The 25,754-nt window shown below is 41.3% G+C and overlaps 1 protein-coding gene across 1 annotated transcript in view; it reads left to right on the top strand.

The window, feature by feature from the left end:
* LOC140381001 (SH2 domain-containing adapter protein F) overlaps nucleotides 1-25,754 on the top strand; it is a 76,129-nt gene that overhangs the window by 11,965 nt on the left and 38,410 nt on the right. The window contains exon 2 of the mRNA XM_072465004.1: nucleotides 8,679-8,811. Coding sequence (XP_072321105.1) covers nucleotides 8,679-8,811 — 133 coding nt within the window. The remainder of the gene's footprint in view (nucleotides 1-8,678; nucleotides 8,812-25,754) is intronic.

Here is a 25,754-nt window from a genome sequence, read left to right as displayed (position 1 = left end):
GAATGACCACAGCACATAATAAAAACACAGAGGGAGACGACATACAAACCAAATAAATAGTCCTACATTTGTAGTCTGCATAATTGTCCCATTTGGCCCAAACAAATTTAGCACAAATCTTGTTGGTTGAGTTGGTTTCATTTTTAGTGATGGCCTTTTCCCTTGCAGTCTGCCATGATGCAGAACCTATGGGACTTTCTATTTTTTTAGGCCAAAATACATTGTTCTTAAATCATGTCAGGTGACGATGTCAAAGATGGTCTGTAGCGCCTTATTGATCTCCGTCCAATATTTCTGAGCAAAAAGATGGGAACTTCTGATCCTCCTGTCAATCACAATTTTTCCCAACAGTTAGAATTTCCTTGTGAATAGTGAGCACTTTAACTGGTGTTATGAAAAACAAGGTACCGTACATTTTCAAACAGAATTCTTTCACAACATGTGACTTTGTGGTCCTCCATTGGCAGATATGTTTTCCCATTCTTCATCAGTAAAAACAAAATTACCCTCTCACATTTTTTATATTTTTAGTAGAATGGCTTTCCTAATTTTTAATACATTAATATAATTTAGATATAATTCCTCTTGAAAGTTCTGATCTATAAGCCTAAATAAAAAAATCAGTCAGAGGGTTATAATGTCATTGCTTTGTTTAATTCCTTGGTTATAACAATATTCCGTCAACATTTTCATTTTCTTTTCTTTTACAATCTGATAAAAAACACACTATCCCAGAATGTAACCAGCTGCATTAACCTTTTCATTGGGGAGATATCCATTTGGAGTTTGCTGATTAGTCGACCAGAACAATGTGGTTTTATTTTATTGATAAAGACTAAGACTTCTGAAAAGATGTTACATTGCTTTTTTTTTTTTTTTTTTTTTAAATGGGCGAGTTTAGTTTTCAAAGTATTGAAAAGCACATGGGTCACATGACTTGACCTGTTCACAATGAGCCTTGAAGGCCAGACAAGTTTGCAGCACTGCAGAGTGGAGACGCATCACAGCTTTAATGACGGAGTAGAGCAGCTGCTGCTGCAGTGACCAGTGTCACTGACACTACATGGGCACAAACAGAGCTCTTAGGCTACATGCCACTTGCACATGCAATAACTTATGACTTTATTGAATAAATTACTTTTTTGACACACTTGGTTGTAGCCCAGCTACACATGTCGCACTGCAGGAGGCAGCAACTGCAATTAGCTGTTTTTTTGGGCATGAATTCCAGCAGGCATTACTACAAAGACATTATTAATGTAAAATATCTTCAAATAATTCATACATAACGCATTGAAAGCTGTTTGGTGGTAACAACTTTTGGTCTTTTGGCCCTGGGATGAAGGAAATGCTGCTTTCCTGAGAGGAAGTGTTTACAACGTTCCCTTTTTAACTTGACAAGCCTGCACTTGCCTGCAGTGATGTGCTGTGTATCTTTGTTTACTCCAGTGGTTAACTGAGGTTAATGTTGTAATCCCATCCAACAATGACTTATATTGAAGGCTTGTTTGGCAGTGACTCGGTGATCGTGTGAGCGTTCCAAACATAGCTGGGGTCTGCTGCTGACTTGTGCTGAGAGGTGGTGTCTATGTGGAGCCATCAGCGGTGGGCTCCACCCTTCTCTGGCTTTATTTGGGGACTACAGGTCTTCCAGTCCCAATCAACATCAAAATCCCCACCATTGTTTCCAGCTGATGGTGTTTTCTTCACCGTAAAACATTGTGCTTGATTAAGGCTTCAATCTCAGTGGATCAGCCAATATCCAAAAAACACAAAGAACGGAAGTGCTTTGTTTTTTGATATTAGGCCAAACATTTTTATTTTTTACCCCAAGACTCGGCAGTCATGTTGAGCCCTGACGGCAGATTTCTCATGTACACGGCGCAGATTTCATTATTTTATGAAATTCCAACCTTCAGTTGTACCTGAAATATTCCTGGTGCTGCAGTATTAGCGTGATGTGACTGAAACAGTGCCAATAAATCTATCAATGAGGGATGAGGGTGCTGAAGGAAAATTGGACTTTGTCAAGCGTGTTGTCAAGTAGTTAATCTCAAATATCTGTTGCATATTAAGAACCCCTTCTTATGGGGTTTTACACCCATTCTTCATACTGGCGGTCTGAGTGGATTCCAATGAAGGATGAGGAACAAGTGTGCACTTTACTGCTTTTCTGCAGGAGCAGAACCTTTCCAAGAGATTGGACTATTTACATACAGTTAAAACAAAAGCTTCTCCCTCACAAATGTCCGTTGATGCACAAGTGTAGTTTTTATTCTTTTCTCATTCCACTCGATGAAGGATGTAACGCTGCATCTGGAAGTGTTCTTGTAAACCACCATCTGCAACAGGCTAAATAAATTGGGCCAAAAAGGGCTTCTCCTCCGCTCCAGTCCACATGTGTAAGTGCAGCCATCTGAAGAGTTTGATGTGGTCTGATGCTGACTGGGGTTGTGCAGTGAGCAGTGCTGTGAGACACATGTGGACCTCTTTCCAAATATAGAGATAAGCAAACATTTATGCTAAATCTACTGGTGATCTCTGAATGTCTAAGGCAATAGCTTTCAACCTTTTTCAGTCGCGACCCCATAATAGCAACAACAACTGACCCACAAACACAAAAAGTAGGTGAACTGCAAAGTGATAAAGTAGCCTTAAATCCAATGTTTATATTATTTTTAGGACAAGATACATTAATTTGGTTGGTCAACACATGGCAATCTGCATTCTAAGGGAGTCGATCCTTGTTTAAGTCTATTGCATATGTTTCATATTTTCTCATTATTTGGGCACTTGAACATTGCTAACTGTGTGGTTATGTCTGCCCAAGTGGCTGGAGGAGCACAGTTCCTGGTGTCTGGTCACCCCTGGAGCCAGAGAGGAATGCAAATAAAGATACTCTATTACATTGATACTTGCATATTTCAAGTTCAAACTAAGTACTATTGGAAGTTAGGACCACTTACAAGTTTTTTTTCGGACATTTAATTTTTAACTTGGCAGCCATTCAGCGCCCTGTCAGCAAATATTTAGCATTCTACACAAATAACAGTCTAAACCGGTCATAAATGGGACCTTAAGTTAGACGTAAATCTGGACTTAACCCAGAGATGTGAACCAGTTTGAGAACCACTGGTATCGAATGAATAAAGTAGTTTAAAATTATTTTGGGTGCAGTGCAGTGTTATTCCCTCTCGACAGGAGCATCTGTGTTCAGGAAAAATTTCAATAAAATGTGATTAATGTTTGGGTTGTGCACATTGGGAAAGCCTCAGCAGCCTCCCTCAGTGAGAGATGAAGCCAGCATTTCTCCTGCCTAATCCGGTTGGGAGATACAGAACCCAAGGGCCCAGTCCACACCAGGGGCCAACATGATATCTAACTAGATTTGAAGTCAATTTTCCAAACATAAATGTGTGTGACTGACAGTAAACGCATTATGTCAACACAGAAGCCATTATTTTTGTCTAAATAAATTGCCGGTGGGGAATGTTTGCTTCCAAGATAGTGTTTCTAGAAATGTTGGAGTTATCTCCAGGTGACTGCACTGTGCACACACAACAGCAGGTGCATGTTTGCAGACCATGATAAGGTGTTTGAGGCACTGCCACTTCAAGGAGCTGCTGCAATTTGAGTTTACACCAAACATTTTCAACCCCATACCATACTGTAGATGTTTTAGCTGTGGGAAGAAAAGTACCCTATATTTAATCTGCGTTCTGTTGTAACACCAAAATCTCGTCTCGTCTCATTCTTATGGAACCAATCTCTTGTCTCATGGGAATTGTCTAATACTTTCCTCTAATAATGTACAGTATTTTAATTGAGAGCACAGTTGATGTGTCAATAGCTTCAGGCAGGTATAGAGAGATCTTGTGGCTGGTGCTGCTCTAGATGAGACTGAAACCTGCCAGAGCTTTGGTAGATATACAACGTCACTGGTCAGGGATGTGGGCTCACGTGACGATAAAGTAATTGAGTGAGTGACATTCTCATCTTAATGCTTCAGAAACGAAACCGCTGAGGGGCTGGGCTCTTCTGACATGTGTGGCTGGCTTTGGTCCTGACACACCCAGGATGCCACAGGCAGATGGTGTGTCTCGAGGCAGCGGCAGGGCACCCTGTCCTCCAAACCACACACTACTCCTGTCGAGTGTCTTCAATGTGCAGGGACGGCATGGGCACTGTGGACCAATTTGGAGATTTTAAACAGCCCTCCAGCAAACAGGGAGCAGACTGTGAGGACAGGAGGCTGAGCCCACTGAACCCATGTGCACAAAGCTCAAGTGACTGATCCTGTCTACACATGGTACTGCTTATATTAACACTGACAAGAGTTTTTATGAATATTATCGCTCCAAAATGTCTGGTCAAATCAAATCAAATCAATTTATTTTTGTAAGGCCCAAAATCACAACAACAGTTGCCTCTGAGGGCCACAGGAAGAAATGAATCAACAATGTCTGTGGTGGCGATGAAGTCAGACAATGTCTGTGGTGGCGATAAAGTCAGACAATGTCTGTGGTGGCGATGGAGTCAGACAATGTCTGTGGTGGCGAGGGACGATGTCCCAGGGTCCTCTGTCCTTAGACTCTCCTTCTCGGCCAGGAAAAACTACAAAAAAAAACCTCTTTGGGAAAAAAAGCGTAGAAACCTGGAGGAGTTCCAGTGAAGGAGAGATCCGACTCTCACAGACGGACAGACGGACACGAGGGAGACTGGAGCTGGACCCACTCTTCAGGCAGATGAGGGACCGACTGAGGCGAACTGGACCCACTCTTCAGGCAGATGAGGGACCGACTGAGGCAAACTGGACCCACTCTTCAGGCAGATGAGGGACCGTCTGAGGCGAGCTGGACCCATTCTTCAGGCAGATGAGGGACCGTCGGGGGCGAGCTGGACCCACTCTTCAGGCAGATGAGGGACCGTCGGAGGCGAGCTGGACCCACTCCTCAGGCAGATGAGGGACTGTCGGGGGCGAGCTGGACCCACTCCTCAGGCAGATGAGGGACCGTCCACACAGGGCAGGGACCACTTCACCAGGGGAGGGGCATCTGGGTCCACAGGTCCTCAGGAGTGAGAGAAAGAAAAAGAAGGCGGTGAACAGTTTGCAAGTGGAATTAAAAAACAAATATTGTTTGATAGAATAAGTCAGAAGAAGAGGACAGAGCTCAAGCTGTCATACTTCTCACAGCATAGTTACTCCTAGGGCAGCGTAGCTAAAGCTGTGGGTTTATGTTTCTGTTCCTAACTAGTCTGACCATAAGCGATTTCGAAGAGGAACGTTTTAAGCCTGGACTTAAATGAAGAGACTGTGTCAGCATATTTAACATGGGTCGGGAGCTGATTCCATAACACAGGAGCTTGGTAGCTAAACGCTCTACCTCCTACAGTACTTTTAGAGACTCTTGGCACCACCAGAAGGCCAGCATTCTGAGAGCGAAGAGCTCTGTTTGGATGATATGGTTCTATAGCATCTTTGAGGTAGGATGGGGCCCATGTCATTTATGGCTTTGTAGGTCAAGAGTAGAATTTTAAATTTGATTCTAAACTCTACAGGGAGCCAGTGAAGAGACTACAGCACCGGCGTAATGTGCTCTCTTTTTTTTGTTCCTTTTAGTAATCTTGCTGCTGCATTTTGAACCAGTTGAAAGCTTTTTATGGAGCTTTTAGGACACGCTGCAAGCAGGGAGTTACAGTAGTCTAATCTAGTCGTTACAAATGCATGGATAAGTTTTTCGGCATCACTTTTAGGCAGAATTCTTCTGATTTTGGCGATGTTGCGCAAATGGAAATAGGCTGTTTTACAAGCTTGATTTATATGAGCTTTAAATGAGAGCTCCTGGTCAAATAAGACTCCAAGGTTTCTTACAGTAGAACTAGAGGCTACACTAACATTGTCCAGTGTGACTATCTGCTCAGATAGAGAGTCTCGTAGATGCTTAGGGCCAAGCACAATGACCTCGGTTTTTTTAGGGTTAAGAAGCAGGTAGTTTAGTGTCATCCAGGTTTTTATCTCTTTCACACAAGCACTAAGTCTGTCTACTTGATCGCTCTGATCAGGTTTCATTGATAAATACAGCTGAGTGTCGTCTGCATAGCAGTGGAAGTTAATGCCATGCTTTCTGATAATGTTGCCTAATGGCAGCATATAAAGAGTAAACAGAATTGGACCGAGTACCGAACCCTGTGGCACACCGTAAATTACTTTAGAGCAAGGTGAGGAGCTCTGGTTTACATTAACAAATTGGAACCTATCAGATAGATAGGATTTAAACCAGCTGAGGGCTGTTCCTCCAACACCTACATCACATTCTAACCTCTGCAGTAGAATGTTGTGGTCAATGGTGTCAAACGCTGCGCTGAGGTCCAACAGAACCAGGATTGAGACCAGTCCATCGTCAGCGGCTAATAACAAATCATTTGTGACTTTAACTAGTGCAGTTTCAGTGCTGTGGTGGGCTCTGAACCCTGACTGGAAAACTTCAAATAAGTTATTGTCCTGCAGGTGGTGACAAAGCTGTTTTACTACAACTTTTTCAAGGATTTTAGAGATGAAGGGAAGATTTGAAATAGGTCTGTAGTTTACCAATAGGTCGGGATCTAGATTAGGCTTTTTCAGAAGAGGTTTAATGACTGCATGTTTGAAGGACTGTGGAACATAGCCACTTTCGAGTGAAGTATTTATTATATTAAGAATAGGGTCTATAATTAGGGGAAGAATGTCTTTGAGGAGTCTGCTTGGAATGGGGTCTAGGACACAAGTTGAGCTTTTAGAGGACATAATGGCTGAAGTTCTCTGCTTGATCAACAGCTGTGAACCTTTCTAAGTTTACAGGTGGATTTATATGGGACGTTAGATTTACAGCTTGGGCTAGTTCAGGGCTAATAGCGGGGGTAATTTCATCTAATTTATCTCTGATTGTTTTTATTTTATTGTTAAAAAATAGGAGATCATCAGAGCTAAGTGTAGCTGGGATTGAGGGCTCTACTGCACTGTGACAGTTTGATAGCCTAGCTACAGTGCTGAAAAGGAATTTAGTGTTACTTTTGTTGACTTCTATTAGATTTGAATAATTTCTGGTTTGGGCCTTACACAGAGCCTGCTTATAGGACAGCAGGCAACTTTTCCATGCTTTTAGGGATTCTTCGGTGTGAGCGACGAAATAATCCCTCTAACTTTCTGTCTGGTATTTTGTGGCTTATGACAGCCGTTGATGAGGATGCCATTTAACTTAAATTGTGTAAAGAATTTGCCTTTTGAGTGATTTGTGCTTTAGGAGCAAACTAGGACAATGTTTGGCTTGGTTTTGAGGCTGCTGCACAAATTCATAGAAGCAAAACTTTCAGAGTCCATAATTACAATGTACCAAAAAGTAGTTATTTTCCCTAAAACAGATGGAAAAGGAACGTTCAAGGGTTTAACATAAACAGTAGCTCATTTCAGTGGTTCAAATGTATTTAAGCTCCTTACAGCATGCTAACAGTGTCTATCGGCATGGAGCCTGGTGTGAAGTTTCTATTTCTATTCCCAAAGAAGTGCAAGTAACTTTTTTTGTATTTTTTGCCTCTGGAGAACTGCGATTTTCCCCTGGAGCTCTGCAGGTGTGTGTCTGTGGCCTCTCCTGGGTGGCCTTCATGTGGAGTGTAATTGCGGGCAGGGTGCTCTCTCTGGACAGTGGTTAGTCCAGTGACGACATAAACTGAAAGAGTGCTTCTCTCCAATGTGCCTCGCCCTGCCAGATTTGCTTAATGATGACAAGCGTGTTTATAATGCGGGCAAATCTTTTCCTGTTCCGAGTCATGACTCACCGGTGGTCAGGTGTACGCTTACTTCACTGTTTGCATAAGTGTTTGTGCTTATTTTTTTATGTTGTTGACAACATGGTTGTCAAAAGTGGAGTTACTTTTAACTGGCCTGGAGCTCTGCAGTGACAACCCCTCATTATAGACTATGGTGTAATCTATTCTCTTTTAGAGATGGATTACACCAAAATGGATTGTTGCTATCTTGAATGAAACAGAAATTACATCCAAATGCAGTCTGTTCTCCCTCAAGATTTGTTATAGTGTTATTATAGACATTGGGATGTCCAGCTAATTACCAACTGCACAAAATGCCCAGCAAAGAACAAGACTAAAATTATAAATGGCTCTGTGGCAGCACAACGTAAATCTGTCGGGCGGCTTTGAAAGTTTAGTTGCTGTGGTGCGCGTTCAATATTGTCATGTTTTGTTATTGTATTGTAAAATGCCTTTGTTTTGTGCAGTTTAGAGGCAGTTCAATGCATCTTTCAGGCTTACATATCTTAATATGTATCACTATTTCTAATTATGCTTACAGCATACTCCATTTCAGGTCAAAGAGATGTTCTACACAGAAATATCCTTTCATGTGTGCCGTTTTAGGTTAAAGCGGTGAAAGTGGTTTCAGCTATTAGCTTTGACCCTAGAGAATTTTACTGTTTCTGATGTGTATTTGTATGTTGGCATGTCACTTGTTTTGCTCCTTTCATCTGCCCTGCCTCAGTGGACATATCTCCTGGTCCTGTGTGTCATTCCAGGGAGCAATGGAACTCTACTGTCATCTCTGTTCCTAGTGCCCAGCAGAGCGGCAAAATGCTTTCCCCCTTTCTGCTGTTTGTGACTGCACCTCACCTTTCATTTCTCCCCTACAGCTTATTATTCTGGAGGACTATGCGGATCCTTTTGATGCTGAGCAGGCCGGGGGCATTCAGCCCACGATGGAGAAAGTGACAACGGAGAATGATGGCTACATGGAACCATACGAGGCCCAGAAGATGATGGCAGGTATGATGGCAATTTCTACACTTTGAGCTCCTTGTTTCTTTCTGCACCCACCCATCTTCAACATTACAAGTTAAAATATAATTGTTATTCATAAGACACTTTTTTGGCCATATGTTTCTGAGCTGTCACTTATTGAAAGCAACTCTGATGGCTCCCTGTTGCTTTACAAGGCAGGTGCAGTAGAGCAGAAATGCCCTTGGCGTCATAGAAGATGTCAAAACATTTTCTGGGGAAAAAAATCTCCTTTTCCATGATAATTAGAGAATGCGTGAAGAGTTGACCCTCTTCAGACAAACATGTGTGCTTGCCTTTGTTCTATTGGAGTTTCTGGAGTCAGCGACTTGTTCTTGATATCCAAGAAGGCCTTTTACTTGACAACAATAGTTTTGTATATTATGTTCTGAACTACACGTTACATTTTTATAGTAATGAGGGAGAACAGAAAACGTAATGAGAGTTACATGATGAGTTACAAGACTTCTTCCTAGGCATGGAAGCCTAAGTATGGAAAATGCTCTATACTTGTGAGTTCACACGGAATAACAATTCAATTTTTTTTTTCTTTTGACAGCTGTGGCTGGAGATGCATTGGCTCTCAATAGTATTCATACCACTGGGATTTTCCCCATATTTTTCACGTCACAGCCACAAGCTTAAATTATATTTTTGTAAAAGAGCAATACAAAGTAGCCCAGTTGTGAAGTGGAAGGAAAATTATACATGATTTCCAGATTTTAATAAAATAAACTGAAAAGTGCAGGGTGCAAATGTTTTCAGCCGCCCCCAGTCAATACTTTATGGAGTCTTTTTTTCTCTGTAATTAAAGCTGCAAATCTTTTTCGGTTTATCTCCATCAGCCTTGCTCACCTACAGGCTAAAGTTGGTGCCCATTCTTCTTTGCAAAACAGCTCCAGCTCAGTCAGATTTGATGTAGAGCATTTGTGAACAGCAGTTTACAGATCTTGTCACAGATTCTCGATGGATTTAGACTTTGACTTTGCCTTTCTAACACCTGGAAATGTTTTGTTTTAAACCTTTCCATTGTAGCTCTGGCTTTATGTTCAGGGTCATTGTCCTGCTGAAGGTGAACCTCTGCCCCAGTCTCAAGTCTGTTACAGATGCCAACAGGTTTTCTTCACAGATTTCTCTGCATTTGGCTCCATCTATCCATTTTGCTTTTAGGCCAAAAAGGTCAGTTTTGGTTTGATCAGAGCATCTTCTTTGCTGTGTCCCCCACATGACTTCTGGAAAACTGAACACTGGCACTTCTTATGACTGTTCTTCCTGCCACTCGCCCTTAAAGGCCAGGTTTGTGTTGTGCACGACTAATAGTTTTCCTGTGGACACATTCCCTGTCCATCTGAGCTGTGGAGTTACCTTTGGCCTCTTGGCTGCATCTCTGATCAGTGTTCTCCTTGTTCGGCCTGAAAGTTTTGTTGGACAGCCAAGTCTGTAGGTTTGTAGTTGTGCCATATCAGTCTGAACATTTCATGGAGCACTGTTCAATCCATCATCTGGAAATGGGGAAAAAGCTTTGGAAATCTTTTTATAACCCAACCCTGCCTCAAACAAGGCCTCCCGCGAACGTAAGACCATAAAAGGGTCCAAGTGACCGCAGTGATAGCATTTTACATTTTAATGAAGTTTCATGTACATGTCTGCTGTAATTTAACTGTTGAATGAAGAACCGTTTCATGTTTTTACACCCTCAGCCTTTTAAGAGAGTAAGTTTTGCCTGGTTTTAAATTAATCTAGTCAACGAGTCAAATACACAGCACAGACGTAACGGCGCAGGTGTGCACGACTGAGCATTCTGCACAAACATCACAAGGCTTTAACATAAGCCTACATCACCCCAAACAAAGCCCAGTGTTTCAGCTTACCAATAAAGAACTGAAGCTCCAGAGTTACTTTTATATTCACCCGAAAGCACAAAGTCTTTGTGTTGTGCGTAAATCCACGTCACACTCTGTTGTCCGCGTTGAAGCCAAAACGGACATGATTAACACTTTGCTGTAATCATCCCCTCCTCGGTCCAGGTAAACGCATAATCCGCAAGTAAATGTGGCGTGGTTAAAATACAGTGGGGATATGCAGCCAGACAGAGTCCGCTTGAAGTTCAGCCAAAACAAAAATACTATATTTATACTGAGATTAGATTACTCGCTGGTGGTGGTGGACTCTATTTAATCATTAAGCCAACATTCATTCTTTCAGCAATCATCAGGAAATCTGTAAATTTTGTACAATTTCCCTTCCACTGTACAATTGTGTGCCACTTAGTGTTGCTCTTTCACAGAAAATCCCAATGTGATGTGACAAAAACACTGGTATTACAATATCTACTGCAATATAACTTTTCTTCTATATGCATACACCCGTCTGTCAGTGCTCACATGGACGGGACATGAAAGTCTTTGTCCCTTCTCACCAATTTATTTTAATGGCTCTCCAGGCGATCTCCTGTTGTCATCCCTCTTCCCCGTGTTTGACCTCTAGCCCAGTCACTACCTCCGCTCTGATAGAATAGCTGATTTATGGTTTCTCGCAGGTAGAGGAGGCAGTGAAAAGGGAGCGGTGTTTGTTTGCCCACTAGTATCGCTGAGGTTTTCTGTGAGTTTAAGACCTAACAAGACACACGCTTGTGTTTTTGTTACACTGAGAGCCTCCTGTTTTAGACAATGTTTGGCCGTCTGAACGCATGGAGCTTTCATTTTTTTAAAGAATAACATGTAAAGAGGCGAGAACAGCCTATTCACTTGTTTGTTCTTTGGCTAAATTATTTTTTCATTTGAAAATGCTTTGCCCATACTATTCCTTCAAAACTGACTTTCATTATAGCATTGCTAGGAGCTGTTGGAAACATTTGCAGTTAAAGGGTTTAGGTATGCATCTGTATCTCTTCATTGTGACAGAAAATGATTGTCTTAACTGCACTGGCTCCATGAGAGAACAGAACAATTTCCTTTTGCAACTTTCATGCAAGCAAATCTCATTTCTTATACAGCGGCTTGTGATTACCTTAACAATTTTGGGGTCGCTTCAATTTGGTCTTAATAGTTGCTCTGAATCCTGCCTTTTATCCCCGGGAATTGTATTTTTGCAAATGGGCACACAGTATGGTTATGCTGCAAGAAATGACAAACTGATTTATTTTATATGGCATCCAAAGCCAAAATGTTGAACTCCAATTAGATAAATCTAGCTAAAATACCACACCAGAGAGTCTCCTTTGTGGATGGGCTGTTTTTGTTTTAGTTTAATGTTGCAAAGAAAGCGATTTATGGATGGATTGGTGGATTTCAGACGTTAGAGTGTGTAAGTATTAACTACTTGGAATATTAATCAAGAATATTCTAAAGGAAAATTCACAAACCTATATTAAAGACTATGCCCTTGATCTCATGTTAGAATAAAAATGAGCTTATTAACAAAAATATCATGAGCCTTAAAGCCTAAAACATATTTTTATCGTCTGAATTTTGCAATAATACTTGATCATTCATACTCCTCCTACACCTTTAACACAACAACCCAGAGCTGCACAGTGGGAGGTATGGCATATAAATCCCTGGGCTAAAAGTGCCACCAGGTTTGCATAAGAGAACGTGCCTCAGTGTCCAACGGCTGCAGTATTACTGCACTGTGGAGGACTCATGTGTCAGTGCCCTGTGCTCTTGTGAGGGCCCAGTGCTCTGATTTATGAGGCTGCTGGAGGGGCTGTGTCATAACTTCCTTAACCTGAACCCTCTCCCTTTCCCCCGCCACCTGCAGTTATGTGGCGACTTGTGCACAGCCGCTCTGTCTTTACAACGTTTCCTGTGTGCCCGAGATGTTTGTCATGTCTACTCGCGTCAGCTTTTACACATGCTATCTTTGTATCTGCTGACTGCGTGTGTGGACACTTAGAGCTTTCCTTGTCAGCCCATGCTGTGCTGTAATGCTAAGATAGTCTGTATCTATGTACCAAGAGGATGCAACACACAACACAAGGAGTCTTGAGTCTAGATCTGCTGTTGAGACATTTTTTAATAATTATTATATTTTAATTTATTAGTACACCCAATATGATGAATCCTCATGCCTTGGTTAAGGCATTGATGGCAGCAAACTTTGCTTATTAAAATATCAGGTCAAAAATCATATTTGTCCTCCAAAGATTTTTCCTAAAATGTTCCTGTCCTACAATCCTATTGCTCTGGAACCTAATCTAAACACTTGGTAAAGAAAGAAAGAAGGAAGAGTGGTCGAATGTTCTGCTGGTAGGATGCTTTATGCTGTGCTAAATGTGCGTTTTGTTTCTTGTTTCAATACTAGTAGGTTTAGTTGTTGGTCTAAACGAGAGAACAGCTTGGGGCAGCAAACCATGCTGCAGCATCAGAGCAACATTTCTTAATTTCTTGGCAATCAGTATCTTGAATCGATTGTGCGTAGGCATAGTGCAGTATGCCTCTTATGGCCCGGTGCTGGAGCTTTTCTAGAATGTTTGCTTGTGTACTGTTGAGTGCGGCCCAGACAAATGATGCATACTCAAAGTGGGGCAAAAAATAGCACTTGTATAACCTTAGTCTTCACAGGAGAAATATTTGAGATTCCACCTTTGTGCATTCATGGTCCACTTAAAGGTTGAATGGACGATTTTTTTCGGCCCAAATCTGAGTCTTATTTCCTCGTGGCGTGGACTGCCGATTAGTCCTGCCAGGTATCAATCATAGAACGCACCTACCACTCATCTGCAGCCGCGTGTGGCTCGCCCCCACGTTTCCGCGTGTCTAAGCGCATGGATCTATCATAATATAGTTCCCTCAGTGTAAGGGGCAAAATGAAGATGAGAGACAGTTCGAGCCGACTCAGAAGTAGACGGAAATCTACGGGAGACAAGAGATGCGATGCGATCCGTCACGCTGATAAACAAACGCAGCCATCAGTCCGCACGGGGGAGTGCGCATGCGCACTTCCTCCTGCGTTCTCAAATCGCCGAAAAAACGTCCATTGCGCGTTTAATGATATTTGGTTGATGCTCCTTGGAAAAAAACAGAGCTTTGCTTGGATTGGATTGAAATGCATTCCCCCAATGAGTAATGTCTGTGTCAGAATCAAATTCTGAGAGATCCTGGTTTATGTTCTGTCAGTGAGGGAAGTTGTTGTTGGGATGCAACAAATAGTGTAGTATCATAAGTCATTAATGATTAATAATTATTAATAATCATTAATAGTATTATAGTTATTTGATTGAATGAGCGATGATTCATAAATATAATATAATAAATAATATGTAAGCCAGATGATTTTGACAACTTGTTGCCTATCCTTCAACTAATTGAAAACTCTCGTATTCTATATGATGGGAGTTTATAGATTATTGCAGGATGATATACCGAGTCAAATTCACTATTTACCACTATAGAAACACCAGTTAGACAATGTTGACCCATATTTACAGGTTTTAAGCTTTCTGAAAGGTGGCACCATTTTAACATTTTATACATGGATATATATGTATATTTATGTATGTATGTATATGTATATGGGTATATAAAAATATGACAATCTACATGTATGACAATATATGGTAGAATTGTGATAATGGTAATAATAATACAACACATTTTTACTCTGTGTGAATGCATACACACATATGCACATTATACAAACATTTTCAAGCCAAACCTGTTTGCCATTAGATCACATCACTAGTTTGAATCTGTATCTACTGTTTTTCATGTTGTAACTTGTTAGTCTGACAGGTACAAGGGGACGGGCAGGTCTCCGGGGCAGTGTGCGTCAAAGCATTTCTCAATGAACTCCCTGACACACTCACCTCCTCAGTGTGTCAACATATGAGAGATTTCCCACAGTGCAACAGTGGTCTGTTGTGCAAGCACTTTGAACTATCTCACATTAACACAGGCAGGGCAGGATTGTGTATGATAATGGTGCGTACTTGGATCAAAGTTAGTCATAGGGACATAGAGGCATGGACACAACAACACTGTATGTACATGCATTACGCCCATGCGTTCTCCACTCACTGTTATGTCAATGTTTGGTGTCCTGGCATTATCAGGTATTGCTCCGTCATAGAGCAAATGAGGTTGTGCAATACTTTGCAAAGTGAAACATGTTGTTTCCCACAAGTGTTGACTCATTTTATGTTCTTTCCCATTTCTGTTCCTGAAAAGTATGATGGGAAATGTGTCAGCCTGGCCTCTTGTTCCACTTTCCCAAATGAGAGTAGCAGCATATGAGTTGATTCTTTCAATCACTTACTGTTGTACGGAATGCACACGCCTCACACAGAGTCACAGTTTGGCAGTGTCTATGAGCGGGAGAACATGTGGGTACACACAGGCGGAGGACAAGGAAACTCTGAAATGTGAGCCTACCGGAGTCTGAGCAGACACAAGTCCAAATTTGACCGACCGGATATAAGACCTAGAGACGGAAAGAGAACAACTGACTGTTAATGCACTGAATTGAAGAGACACTTTTATAGCAAAGAGTGGAAACATGGTTTATTTAAGACTCTCTAGTCCCTCCTCACCCCAGGCCAGAACGGGTACTACCTGTGGCAGCACATGGCTTGGCCTGTAACCCTGGTTTTATTGCTTTTAAGCTGTAACTTGAAAGATATCCGGAGCATGTTCTAACAGTGACACTTTCCGGAAGTGTGTGCCATTCATTTGAGAAGTTTGCTTCAACCCCTAACTTTAGTCTGACTCTGTCACAAAACACTATTATTTTCCATCAGTGTTGGCTCAGCTTTTAAGGGAATGCTTAAGCATGACCTCAGCAGCGTATTTGTGCACAACCAGTAATTATAGGCTTTTAAAAATAAACAAAACCTACAAAACCAGTGGCTGAAGCCTAGACCTAGAAGTGAATAATTAACACTTCGCTTTTTCCGCTTAATCTATAACAACTACTGTTTAGAGCGACCAATCCACTCACAGCTGCTCTGTTAGCTATCGTATTTCTGCCAAATTCAAAGTAATACTGGTTTACATAAACCCATAAAGCTGTAACGGCCATTAAAAGTTAAATTATAGTGTGCTACTGGTCAGGGCAGCATATGACCTAACTGATTACGCTCCTCAACAACTTCACTAGAGCAAGCAGAACCATCCCCTGACCTTTTTCTTTTTAATATTCACTATTGGAGCAGATAAACTATTTTCAGGTAATTTGAACATTCTATTGAGCCACACATTTTCTGATCATAGAGACACTGCCTCTGCTGAACCACATGAGGTTTGAAAATATGATTGACAGATTTCACAAACTGAACTGACAGCATGGCTGAGTGATGCAATACCAGTGTTGTACAATATGAGCTTTGGTGTCGGGTATTGTGTTTGAACAGACCGCAACCGTAGCCCCATCACAATGGTTAACATAATCAGATAGTGCTTTTTATTTGATATGCATTTAAGTAAAAGGCCAGCCTAAACATATTGTTTGCATATTTCTCTATTAGAAAGTCCCATATTGTATGTCAATTCCTTGCTGTGGAGCCCGGCTAGTGCTCAATTCAGACGCTGGAGGAGACGAGAGGGAACGGAAGAAGACTGAAGACTTATTGATGAAATGACAAATCTCTGGCTGTAGTCCTATCTGTCCCTCCCTCTCACTTAGTGATGAATCCACCCACTTCACACTGGCACTCACACAGACCTCCACTTCTGCAGGACACTTGTAGACCGAGCCGGACCCATGTTGAGGTTTAGGGGCTGGTGCCATTGCCAATATATTGGCTGATAGACTAATCCTATCTCCATTTAAATTGGTAGAGCTTTTGGACTTATTGGACTGGTCTTATTATGAAAGTTATTATGAAGTTATTTTTAGCCTCAGTTACATTGATTACAATGCTAGTTTGCCATTTACTGTAAACATGACTAAATATAATTTATAAATTAAGATGCTATCTTGCCACCATTTAATTATTTGTTAGTTGTTCTAACTTGCTGACATGTTGGTTTCAGTTCTATACTGTATCACATGCACCTTTGCCAAATCTAGGATGGATGGAATGCCAGAGCTCTTGTTTGTGCATACGGCCAAGTGCATTAAGAGGGGATGCGCAGGAGAGGGTCTGGGCTGCTTTTCTGCAGGCTGGAGGTGCTGAAGTCATTCATTTTAGAGTCAAGATTAATGACACCATTAATACATGTCTGGACCACTGCAGAGGAGGATGGGGCACAATTTATACCCACTGCTGGCAGCCAGGCCCTTGGGCACGCAAGTGAATACTTCGACGCATGTGCAGTGCTGCACACACTTTGTGGGTCATTTAATATGTTGAGTACAACCGAATCAGAAACATTTGATGCCATTACAATGCAACTTCTATTTGGTTTGGGTTTATAGAACAATTATATTGTGCAGTGTATTTGTAAAGGAAAGTGCTCGTTGACACTGTGGTGTGATGGAGAGTGGTAAAGTACATGATTATATGACTGCGAGTGGGCAGAGAACCGTGCAGCTGTTGAGGGACATGGAGAGAACAGATGGGCAGATACACTGGAATGCTATTACAGTTAGGGGTGCAAATGGACAAGCCACTCAAGTATTCCTGTGTCTGCCAATATGAAGGCCAGACAACTGTTTACCAATCAGACTCAAAAGAACATGATCTTGGAGATTACTGTGTTCTTTCTGTATTCTTTTCTACCTTTCCACCATGTAGCTGCCTTAATCTTGTTTGTTACATTTTGCTTCCCTACACTGACATTCATCTCCTTTCGGTGTGTAGCCAGGAGGCAGCCCATTGCTGTTTCACCGTGATGGACTGCAGACAATGGTCTTTCATTGGAGCCTTGTTGCCCAGTAAAAAACCTTTTTCTCTTTGGCAGCCAATTTATTAACATTTATTCTGGAAAGACCTTTGGATTGTCTTCCATATACTGCATTATCTGTGTTTGCAGTGTAATCAAAGTGTTATTGATGCGTCGGTACACGATAAGGACATGTAAACAAAATATTCAAACTGTATTGTAAAATAGTAATTATAAAATATGAATTGTAACTTGTTAAACATTTAAACATGCAGCTTTTTACCTCTCCATACTACAATCAAATGTGACGTTTTAACCTCATTACTTATTCCATCAAGAGGTTAATTACTCGGAAGAAGTGAGCTTTCTCGCCTCAGTATTACTAAATTACACAAATACTTGGTCATTTTTATTTGGCTGCAGTGCTTCTCCTGCAGTCTGATTGTCATTGTTTGTGCGGTCTTATCAATCATACAGTGAGATCGGTGGAGCAGTAAGGCACAACAGGCCTGGCCCGCGGCTCGGCCTCTGGTTCAAGTTGTAATGGGTTGGGTTAATTCGATATGGTGTGTGGCTCAGCACGCTCATTAGGGACAGACCAGGCCCTCCATCACCAGCCAGCAAATGGAAGGGACAAAAAAGTAAAAAGGTTTTATATGGGTCAACAGAAAACACAGAACTGTTGACCATAAGTCTTATTATAGATTGCTTTTAGAATATATTTCTCTAAAGGCTTTACCTTTTTTATATATTTTATACCCTCCTAGATCTCAGTGCTCTGAAAGTCACAAATAATAGGCAAAGCCATCATTTATCCACTGTTATTTTCAACTGCATTGCCAGTCAGGATACAAGTGCTTGAGATTGAGAATGTGTGACAGTCAAGCGGCCAGGAAAAGCGCAGTCGAGCAGAATGGCTAAGAAGGCAGAGGTGGTGCTTAGGGGGAAAAATAGAAAAACAAATAGGCCAGGAAGCACAGAATAAAATCGGTTCATTTCCATTGGAGCATTGCATTTCTCGCCTGCTGTGTACATCAGTGTGCTGTGAGTGTGTGGTGGCATCATGGCAAATTAGATGCAGTGAATTATCAATGTTTAGATCTACTCCACCAAACCCTATAAGTTGTTCATGATGGCACTGTCACAGATTGGTGGTGTGGTGTGCAGGCTCCATGAGGTCTCTTCTCTTGGTAATTGACTCGTGTGCACTATTGACTGGCCGTAGTGATTAAGGACGCAGGGCCAGAGAGCCTGAGTGAACTCCCTGAGGAGGACCTCACAGAGAGCGCCGGGTGACCCTGGCCCGCGGCACAGCTTTGGTTAACCCAACACCCACTGAGCCGGAAACACAGATTGTGCTGCCCAAGTGGAAGAGTGAACACTGAAAAGCGGTCTGTCCTTTTTGTTTTTCATTCATTTTCATAAATATATCCTTGCAAATATGCTATTGTGTGTCTCTAAGTTTGAATTTCTATTCCTTTTTAAAAGTGTGATGTTATTCAATTGTAACATGCATTCTTTGGTGAATGCTGCTTGTCGCTGTAGTAAAAAAAAGGGGGCACGCACTCTTAAGCTTCTGCAATATTAAAAAATGTATTTCCATCCAGTGTTGCATTATTTTTCACACAGATCTTGTATTGATGATGTGAGAGAGTGACCACTGCCGCTCATCCCAAAAGGCTCTCTGGGGGTCAGATCTATAGTAGTTTATTCTTCTCCTTAGATATTTTCGCTGCTTGATGCCAATGATTTTACTCTTAAAAAGTCCTTAAAGTTTCCTGGACTTCCACACATTTGGAGAATGTGAGAAGTTGTCCATTCTTATTTTTTTGGCAGTTTTATGCTTCTACATTACTTTCATAAATATATATTAAATTTCCATGTAAATAGAAAACTACATATGTGTAAGAAGGTAAAAACATTGGTGGAAGACTTTTTTTCTGGCAATGACATTTGCTTTTGACAATGGTTGTTTCTGATAACATATTAAAAAAAGAACATGAAAGTCGAAGATGAGCCAGAGGAAGTGTGTCCTATTAGCACAGGTTTTATGGTGGATTAGCCTCTGTTGGACACCTCAGAAAGTGGACCATGTGATGACATCACCCAGTTAGGGCAGACAGTAGACTCTGCATAATGTCCACAATATGACTGGTGGCTGACGGCATGTCTGGTCCGCATGGCTCAGTTTTCACCAGATCAGCACTACACACTCTTAAATGATGAGTGACAAGCCATGATTTTGGTTTAATGCTATAAGCGCAGAGAGGAAGGAACCCTTGTCTCAGCCTTGATCTGCACAACATTAATGCCATTAACAGGCCTCTGAGCTCATTACAGCTGAGCACATGTGACAGACAGAGGTGCTGCGGTTCTGCTTTATGTCCAAACACATGTTGATATACAGCCTGGGTTTCCAATAGGCGGCCTGCGGGCCGACTCTGGACCGCCAAGCAATATGGTCTCAAGCCTTGAAATAATTATTTTTACGTCCCTGTCAACATGACAGTTACCAATCATTTGTATGTGTTTTATTGATGTGTAATTTATTTGGCTTCATGCTGTCGCTGCCAACATTTGAAGACACAGTAGACACGGTGGTCTTTCCTCGTCTCCCACCTCAGTCACAGTGAAGCCAAGTGCTACATACACTTCCTCATATTTCCTCGTCTTATTAGCTTTTGGGTGACTTTTGTTTGTTTCGTTATTAGGGATGTCACAATATTCATTTTAGTCACGATTATCATGAGGAGAAATATCACGATTTTACGATTATTTACAATTATCAGAAAAGTAAGGAAACAATCAATTCATTCATTCAATTTATATATATATATATATATATATATATATATATATATATATATATATATATATATATATATATATATATATATATATATATATATATATATATATATATATATATATATATATATATATATATATATATATATATATATATATATATATATAAAATTTTTTTTTAAACAATTAACTTCCCTACTCTTTAATCCATACATAATAATGGATTAAATAATATAAAAGTATGCTTATTGGCCCCTCATTGTAGCTCTTTTAAGCATTATATCCTTTATTAGTGAGATGAGCTCCACGGTAACGCTCGGGGGAGGAGCTTGAAACTTTCCTTTGGCTCACGCCAACAACAAACAGATTTGTGAAGAATGAAAAAAGCATTTACAGGTAAGATTACGCTCTGGAACTACATGTCTCCTCTTCTCTCTTTCCCTCCCTCTCCCTCTCCTCCTTTGAGCTTGTGCGTTCCGGGGCGCCACTTTGCGAGCCACACTGAGCGAGTGCTTTGCGCTCCAGCGCCGTCGGCGGTGTCCAACGGTCAAAACGCAGGATTCACACTGCAAAAACACGCCTCCACATAGACTTTGAATGTAAACTGGACGCTTTGACGCCTTAGTGAATGGGCCGTTAGAAAATTCAAAATGGAGTGACACGCGCTAAAAAATTAGCGTCGGTCAGTATGTCCGGAGACTTTATTTTTGAGCCGGTCAAAACTGATTTTTCCGTCGGTCATTGACCGTGTCCGACCCGTTATTTCGAGGCTTGTGGTCTGACCCGCGGCCTAGTTTCCCATAATTCATTGTATAGCAATGCTAGGCCGCACATCCAAAATACATTGTGCTGCTTTGCGGCAGCTCCGCCGATGTTCATGGCGGACCAGAGAGCCCAAGTGCATCTGAACCACTGCCTGTGAAAGCACAAACGTTTGATGCTGCAGTAAATAACAGCTTTATTGATGATTTGGTATAAATGTAACCTGCACAAGGACTGTGTCTGCTCATTAACGAGGAACATTACGTGCCGTGCCACCAGAGGTGTCTTTGTATTCAAAGGCCTTAACCTCCGTCAGTGCAAGGTTGTCCCATGGGTTGGGATATGAAAGCTGGACCTCGGGGAACCTTTTGTATTGGTCGCGTTGAAATTCATGCTCTCATAAGATAATTTATCTGTGAATATGTGTCAGATTGTAATAAAACATAATTTTACAGCTTAAAGGCGTTATGGACGATTTTTTTTTGCGATTTGAGAACTCAAAGAAGGCGGAAGTGCTCATGTGCACTCCCCCGTGCGGACTGATACAACACACACGTGCGTTTGTTTATTAGCGCGACGGATCGCATCGCATCTCTCGTCTCCCGTAGATTTTTGTCTCTTCAGAGACAGCTCGAACACTCTTAATATAATTTGAACCAAATGTGATGACATTTATTTTTATGATTGTCCCAGTTTTTTCTTTGGGGCTAGACTTGGCCAAATTCAGGCTAAAACCAGACAGATCTTGTCTAAACCTAGTTCTAATTTAGGTCTATTCTAGACCACGCCTGATGGTCCAAGGTCTGCTTTAGTCCTGCTTTATAGTTGGCCATGGTTTTTTTTGGTATATGTTTTGTATTGTCTTGGTTTAAACCTGATCTTGTCCTAGGTCTGCTTTGCACTAGTCAAGTCAGGTTTCTGGAAAACACTGGGTTTGCATTGCCTCAGTTTTAGTGTGTTAGCCCTGTTTTTTGTAATTTTAGCTTATCTTTTACTTCTCTGAAAGTAAAGTAAGTAAATTTCTGTTGTTGAATTGCCACTTTGAATTGTTTGTGTAGCTTAAAGATGCAACATGAAATTGTGCAATTTTGTAGTCCCTCTAAAAAAACTGGCCCCCTGGAAAATATAATTGGAGACCCCTGATATACAGTGTCACCTTTGTCTTCTCTCAGTGGGTCCATGGTTATTTGCAGGACTTGTATGTGCTTGTAACCAAGTAACGCTGAAGAGATTCCATTAAAGCTGAGATTCAAAGGCACTTTGAAATTTGCATGTAGCTGATTCATGAAAGACATTGCAAATGTAATGCTACTAATCATCACTATATATGTGCAATACATGTTTAAAAGAAAAAAATACTATCCAATCTGCCATAATAATCTTCCTCGTCCACCCATAAACATGTAATTAAAGCATAAGCATGTGCGGTGCATCAAGTCTATATGCGGAAAACAAAAGTGAAACTTAAAATGAGAATCAGATGTGAGCTGACGCCAGGCATTTTTCAAGATGCCCTTTTTGCCTAATATTGGCCATTAATGTACACATGCATACTATTGCTTATGCCTGCTGTTACTTTTTGTTGCTATAACTCAAGTACAACAATAGTAAAAATAGACACGGCCCTATTAATAGGTTATCATCCCAAAAACATATTTTATTATTGCTTCAGGCTCTTTCTTCCAGGTCTGTGATCAATAAAACTTAATATAAGTACATTCTTCTCTGGAGCCTCTCCAGCTCCATAGGCTAACACTGACCCTCGCAATTGAAGTATCCCACATGGGCCAGGTGGTGTCCACAGTGTCCAGAGCCTCACCTCTGATGGGAGCCTCCTGATGGCAGCCTTTGTCACAGTTAGTGTTGTTGCCTGTGTGGTTGGCAGAGCAGAGCTCTTCAGCAGGCACTGGCACAGGGAGAGTGCAGAGAACAGCTGTCCCATTCAGAGAAGACTGCTGCGCTACAGGACGTCCTCTAATATCATCTCCAGAGTTCAGCCACGCTCATCAGCACCCACAAACACACCGTTTGTTTTCTGCCTTGCGTCTCTTGACTCTTGGTAAACAGAAAAAAAAATGCCTGCCACAATTCACTGGATGCAATAATTGTCGTATTCACATATTGTTTCACTTCCTTTGTGAAACTGTTTTGTTCATTAGTGTGGCTGTAGGTCAGCTCACTTTATTTTCAGTAGAGAAATGAGACAAGCTATTATGACTAGATTGTTTAATTGCTGCGGAGTGCTCCATAAAATGTTTTAGTCTCCTCCGGTGCATTCTTACAATCCTTTTCTTTACCAAAAACTTTTACTGTGATAATTTCTACAGGTGCAGGTGTATGTCTTGGACTCAATGAATGCGCAACCAGACTGGCTTTGTAGAGAATACAGTGATGGCCTTTCTCAGGTTTGTGAGCATGGAGCAAACATGTGAGCAAACACGCTTGGGTGAGATATTTTAGGATTGAATAGATATTTCTGAGCGTAGAGCTTTCCTGAGCCAGGTGTTGAACACACACACACTCTCACAGCTGTGCAGTGCATTGATGGATACTGCAATGGGCTCATTAATTCCAAGCAGTGTTCCTAAGCTGCACATGGTTTCTTCAGAGGGACCCTTGCTCTCTCGTTTATTGACCAGAGTCTAAACAAAACACTTGAGATACATAGTCACTTTGTTCACGTTGGATCGAACAGTCGTGTTCAGTATACCATATTTTTCGGATTATAACACGCTCCCGAGTATAAGTCGCACCAGCCAAAACAATGCTTAATAGGGAAAAAAAAAACATAACATAAGTTACTACAATAACATAAGTCACATGTTTGTGGGGAAATGTATTTGACAAAATCCAAGACCAAGAACAGACATTTTTATCTTGAAATGCAATTTAAAATAACAGATTAGAGAACATGATGAATAGGTTTATGTATGCTAATGCATCACCTTCGGCTACATGACGCACAGACAACGAACTGACTTAAGTGTCTGGTATGTTAACGTGATATTTTAACAGTTATTCAGATAACTATAGCATAAAAAACATGCTAACAAGTTTACCAAAGAATCTAAAATGGCTAAATCCATTGAATTCTTCCTCTGTGTCACTTCTAAACAACTCTGCAAACTCCGGAGGAAGAGGAAGTGCAGATTCTTCTTCTGCGTCACGTAGAGCCTTGAGTGCCCTCTTGGGGTTGTCAGTGTGAAAATAATTAACATGTGAAATGCGATTACCAGTGTGATATATACATATTTTTTCCTTTTCTTTTTAACTACAATCTTGCTTCAAACTGTATAAACTATTAAACCAGATGGTGTATCAACAACAATGCATTGATGTGCTTAGAGGGCTTATCTCATACAGACACCAAAGCACTTTATTTCTTCTTTTTTCACCTGTATCTTTTCTTTGTTCACCATTTCTCTTTTTAGCCGCTAACCTGCTCCCTGGGGATTGTCTCATTGCCTCCAAATTTATCAAGGCTCCTTTGCTGTCTCAGTCCCTCAGAGAGTAGCTGTGTAATGAATCTGGAGAGTAGCCGCAGGAGGCTGGCGGTAGCTTCACCTGTCTATGGCACATTTACTACAGCCCGTTGGGGGCATGTGGCAACAGTGGACCACGTCTAACTTGTGAATGGAGCCGGAAGCCCCCTACACCCTACACCCTCCCACTTCCACTCTTCATTTCCCGACAAAGGAATGCCACTCACTGGGTCAAGTGTTGCCATACACGCTTTCATCCATGCATGCACGTCTTTTCTCTCCCTCACTGCCAATGGGACGAAGACTGCATAAGAGTAGAGCGGCTTTTTCCTTTTGGCGAGTTCAAGCTTCCACATTAAACTCTCTCTCTTTACTCGTCTCAGTGCTATGTAGTGAGGGAATAAAGAGCTGGAGCACAAGGGGAGTCAGCAATAGAAATGGGTCATGTTCTTAAAACAAAACAAGGGGAGGTATCCTGCCTGTCTCTGCATGACTATAATAACACTGAGCTCATTTACAGACTCACTCTGTTCTGGACAATGTACCGTAAGTAGTAAAAGGAAGGACTATGGGCTTTTGAACCATTATCTGTGCACTAAAATTATATAGCTGCAACCTCAAGGTATGGGCCATGGATAATATATACATTTTGACAGAAGCCTGTAAATTAATTTGTCATTGCAAATCTCAGCAAGACCTTCTATAGCGGTGTCTCCAGACTTATTTATCAAACTGCATGGTCGTTATTTTCTTTAATTGATCATTCAAGTCAAAAATGAACCTGTGTAGCGAGTTCTCCGTGTGTGTCTGGGTGGGTTTCCTCTTGGCACTCAATTTCTGCATCAACCCAAAACATACACAATAAGAAAATTACCAATGCATTCCTGACCAAGGCTATAGCACAAGAGCTGCAGCATGGTCCCCGGTCATGAAAAGTATATTCCATAGATGAGGAGTGGAAAGCTGCTGAAACACAAATGAGCGTTAGGATGTGTGCATTTTCTCAAGTCAAATGCAGCCGAGAACCTTGACAATGACATTTTAGCTTGTTCTCGTCTGTGATTACACACTTCTTTTTAAAATGTATTCCCAAACTTCAAAATTACTTGTAGTA

The sequence above is a fragment of the Eucyclogobius newberryi genome, unplaced genomic scaffold (genome assembly GCF_026437365.1).
Source record: "Eucyclogobius newberryi isolate DKJ021-1_F unplaced genomic scaffold, fEucNew1.0.hap1 SCAF_5, whole genome shotgun sequence".
Classification (NCBI taxonomy): Eukaryota; Metazoa; Chordata; class Actinopteri; order Gobiiformes; family Gobiidae; genus Eucyclogobius; species Eucyclogobius newberryi.
The sequence above is the reverse complement of the archived record's forward strand: the minus strand, read 5'-3'. Positions and strand labels throughout refer to the sequence as shown.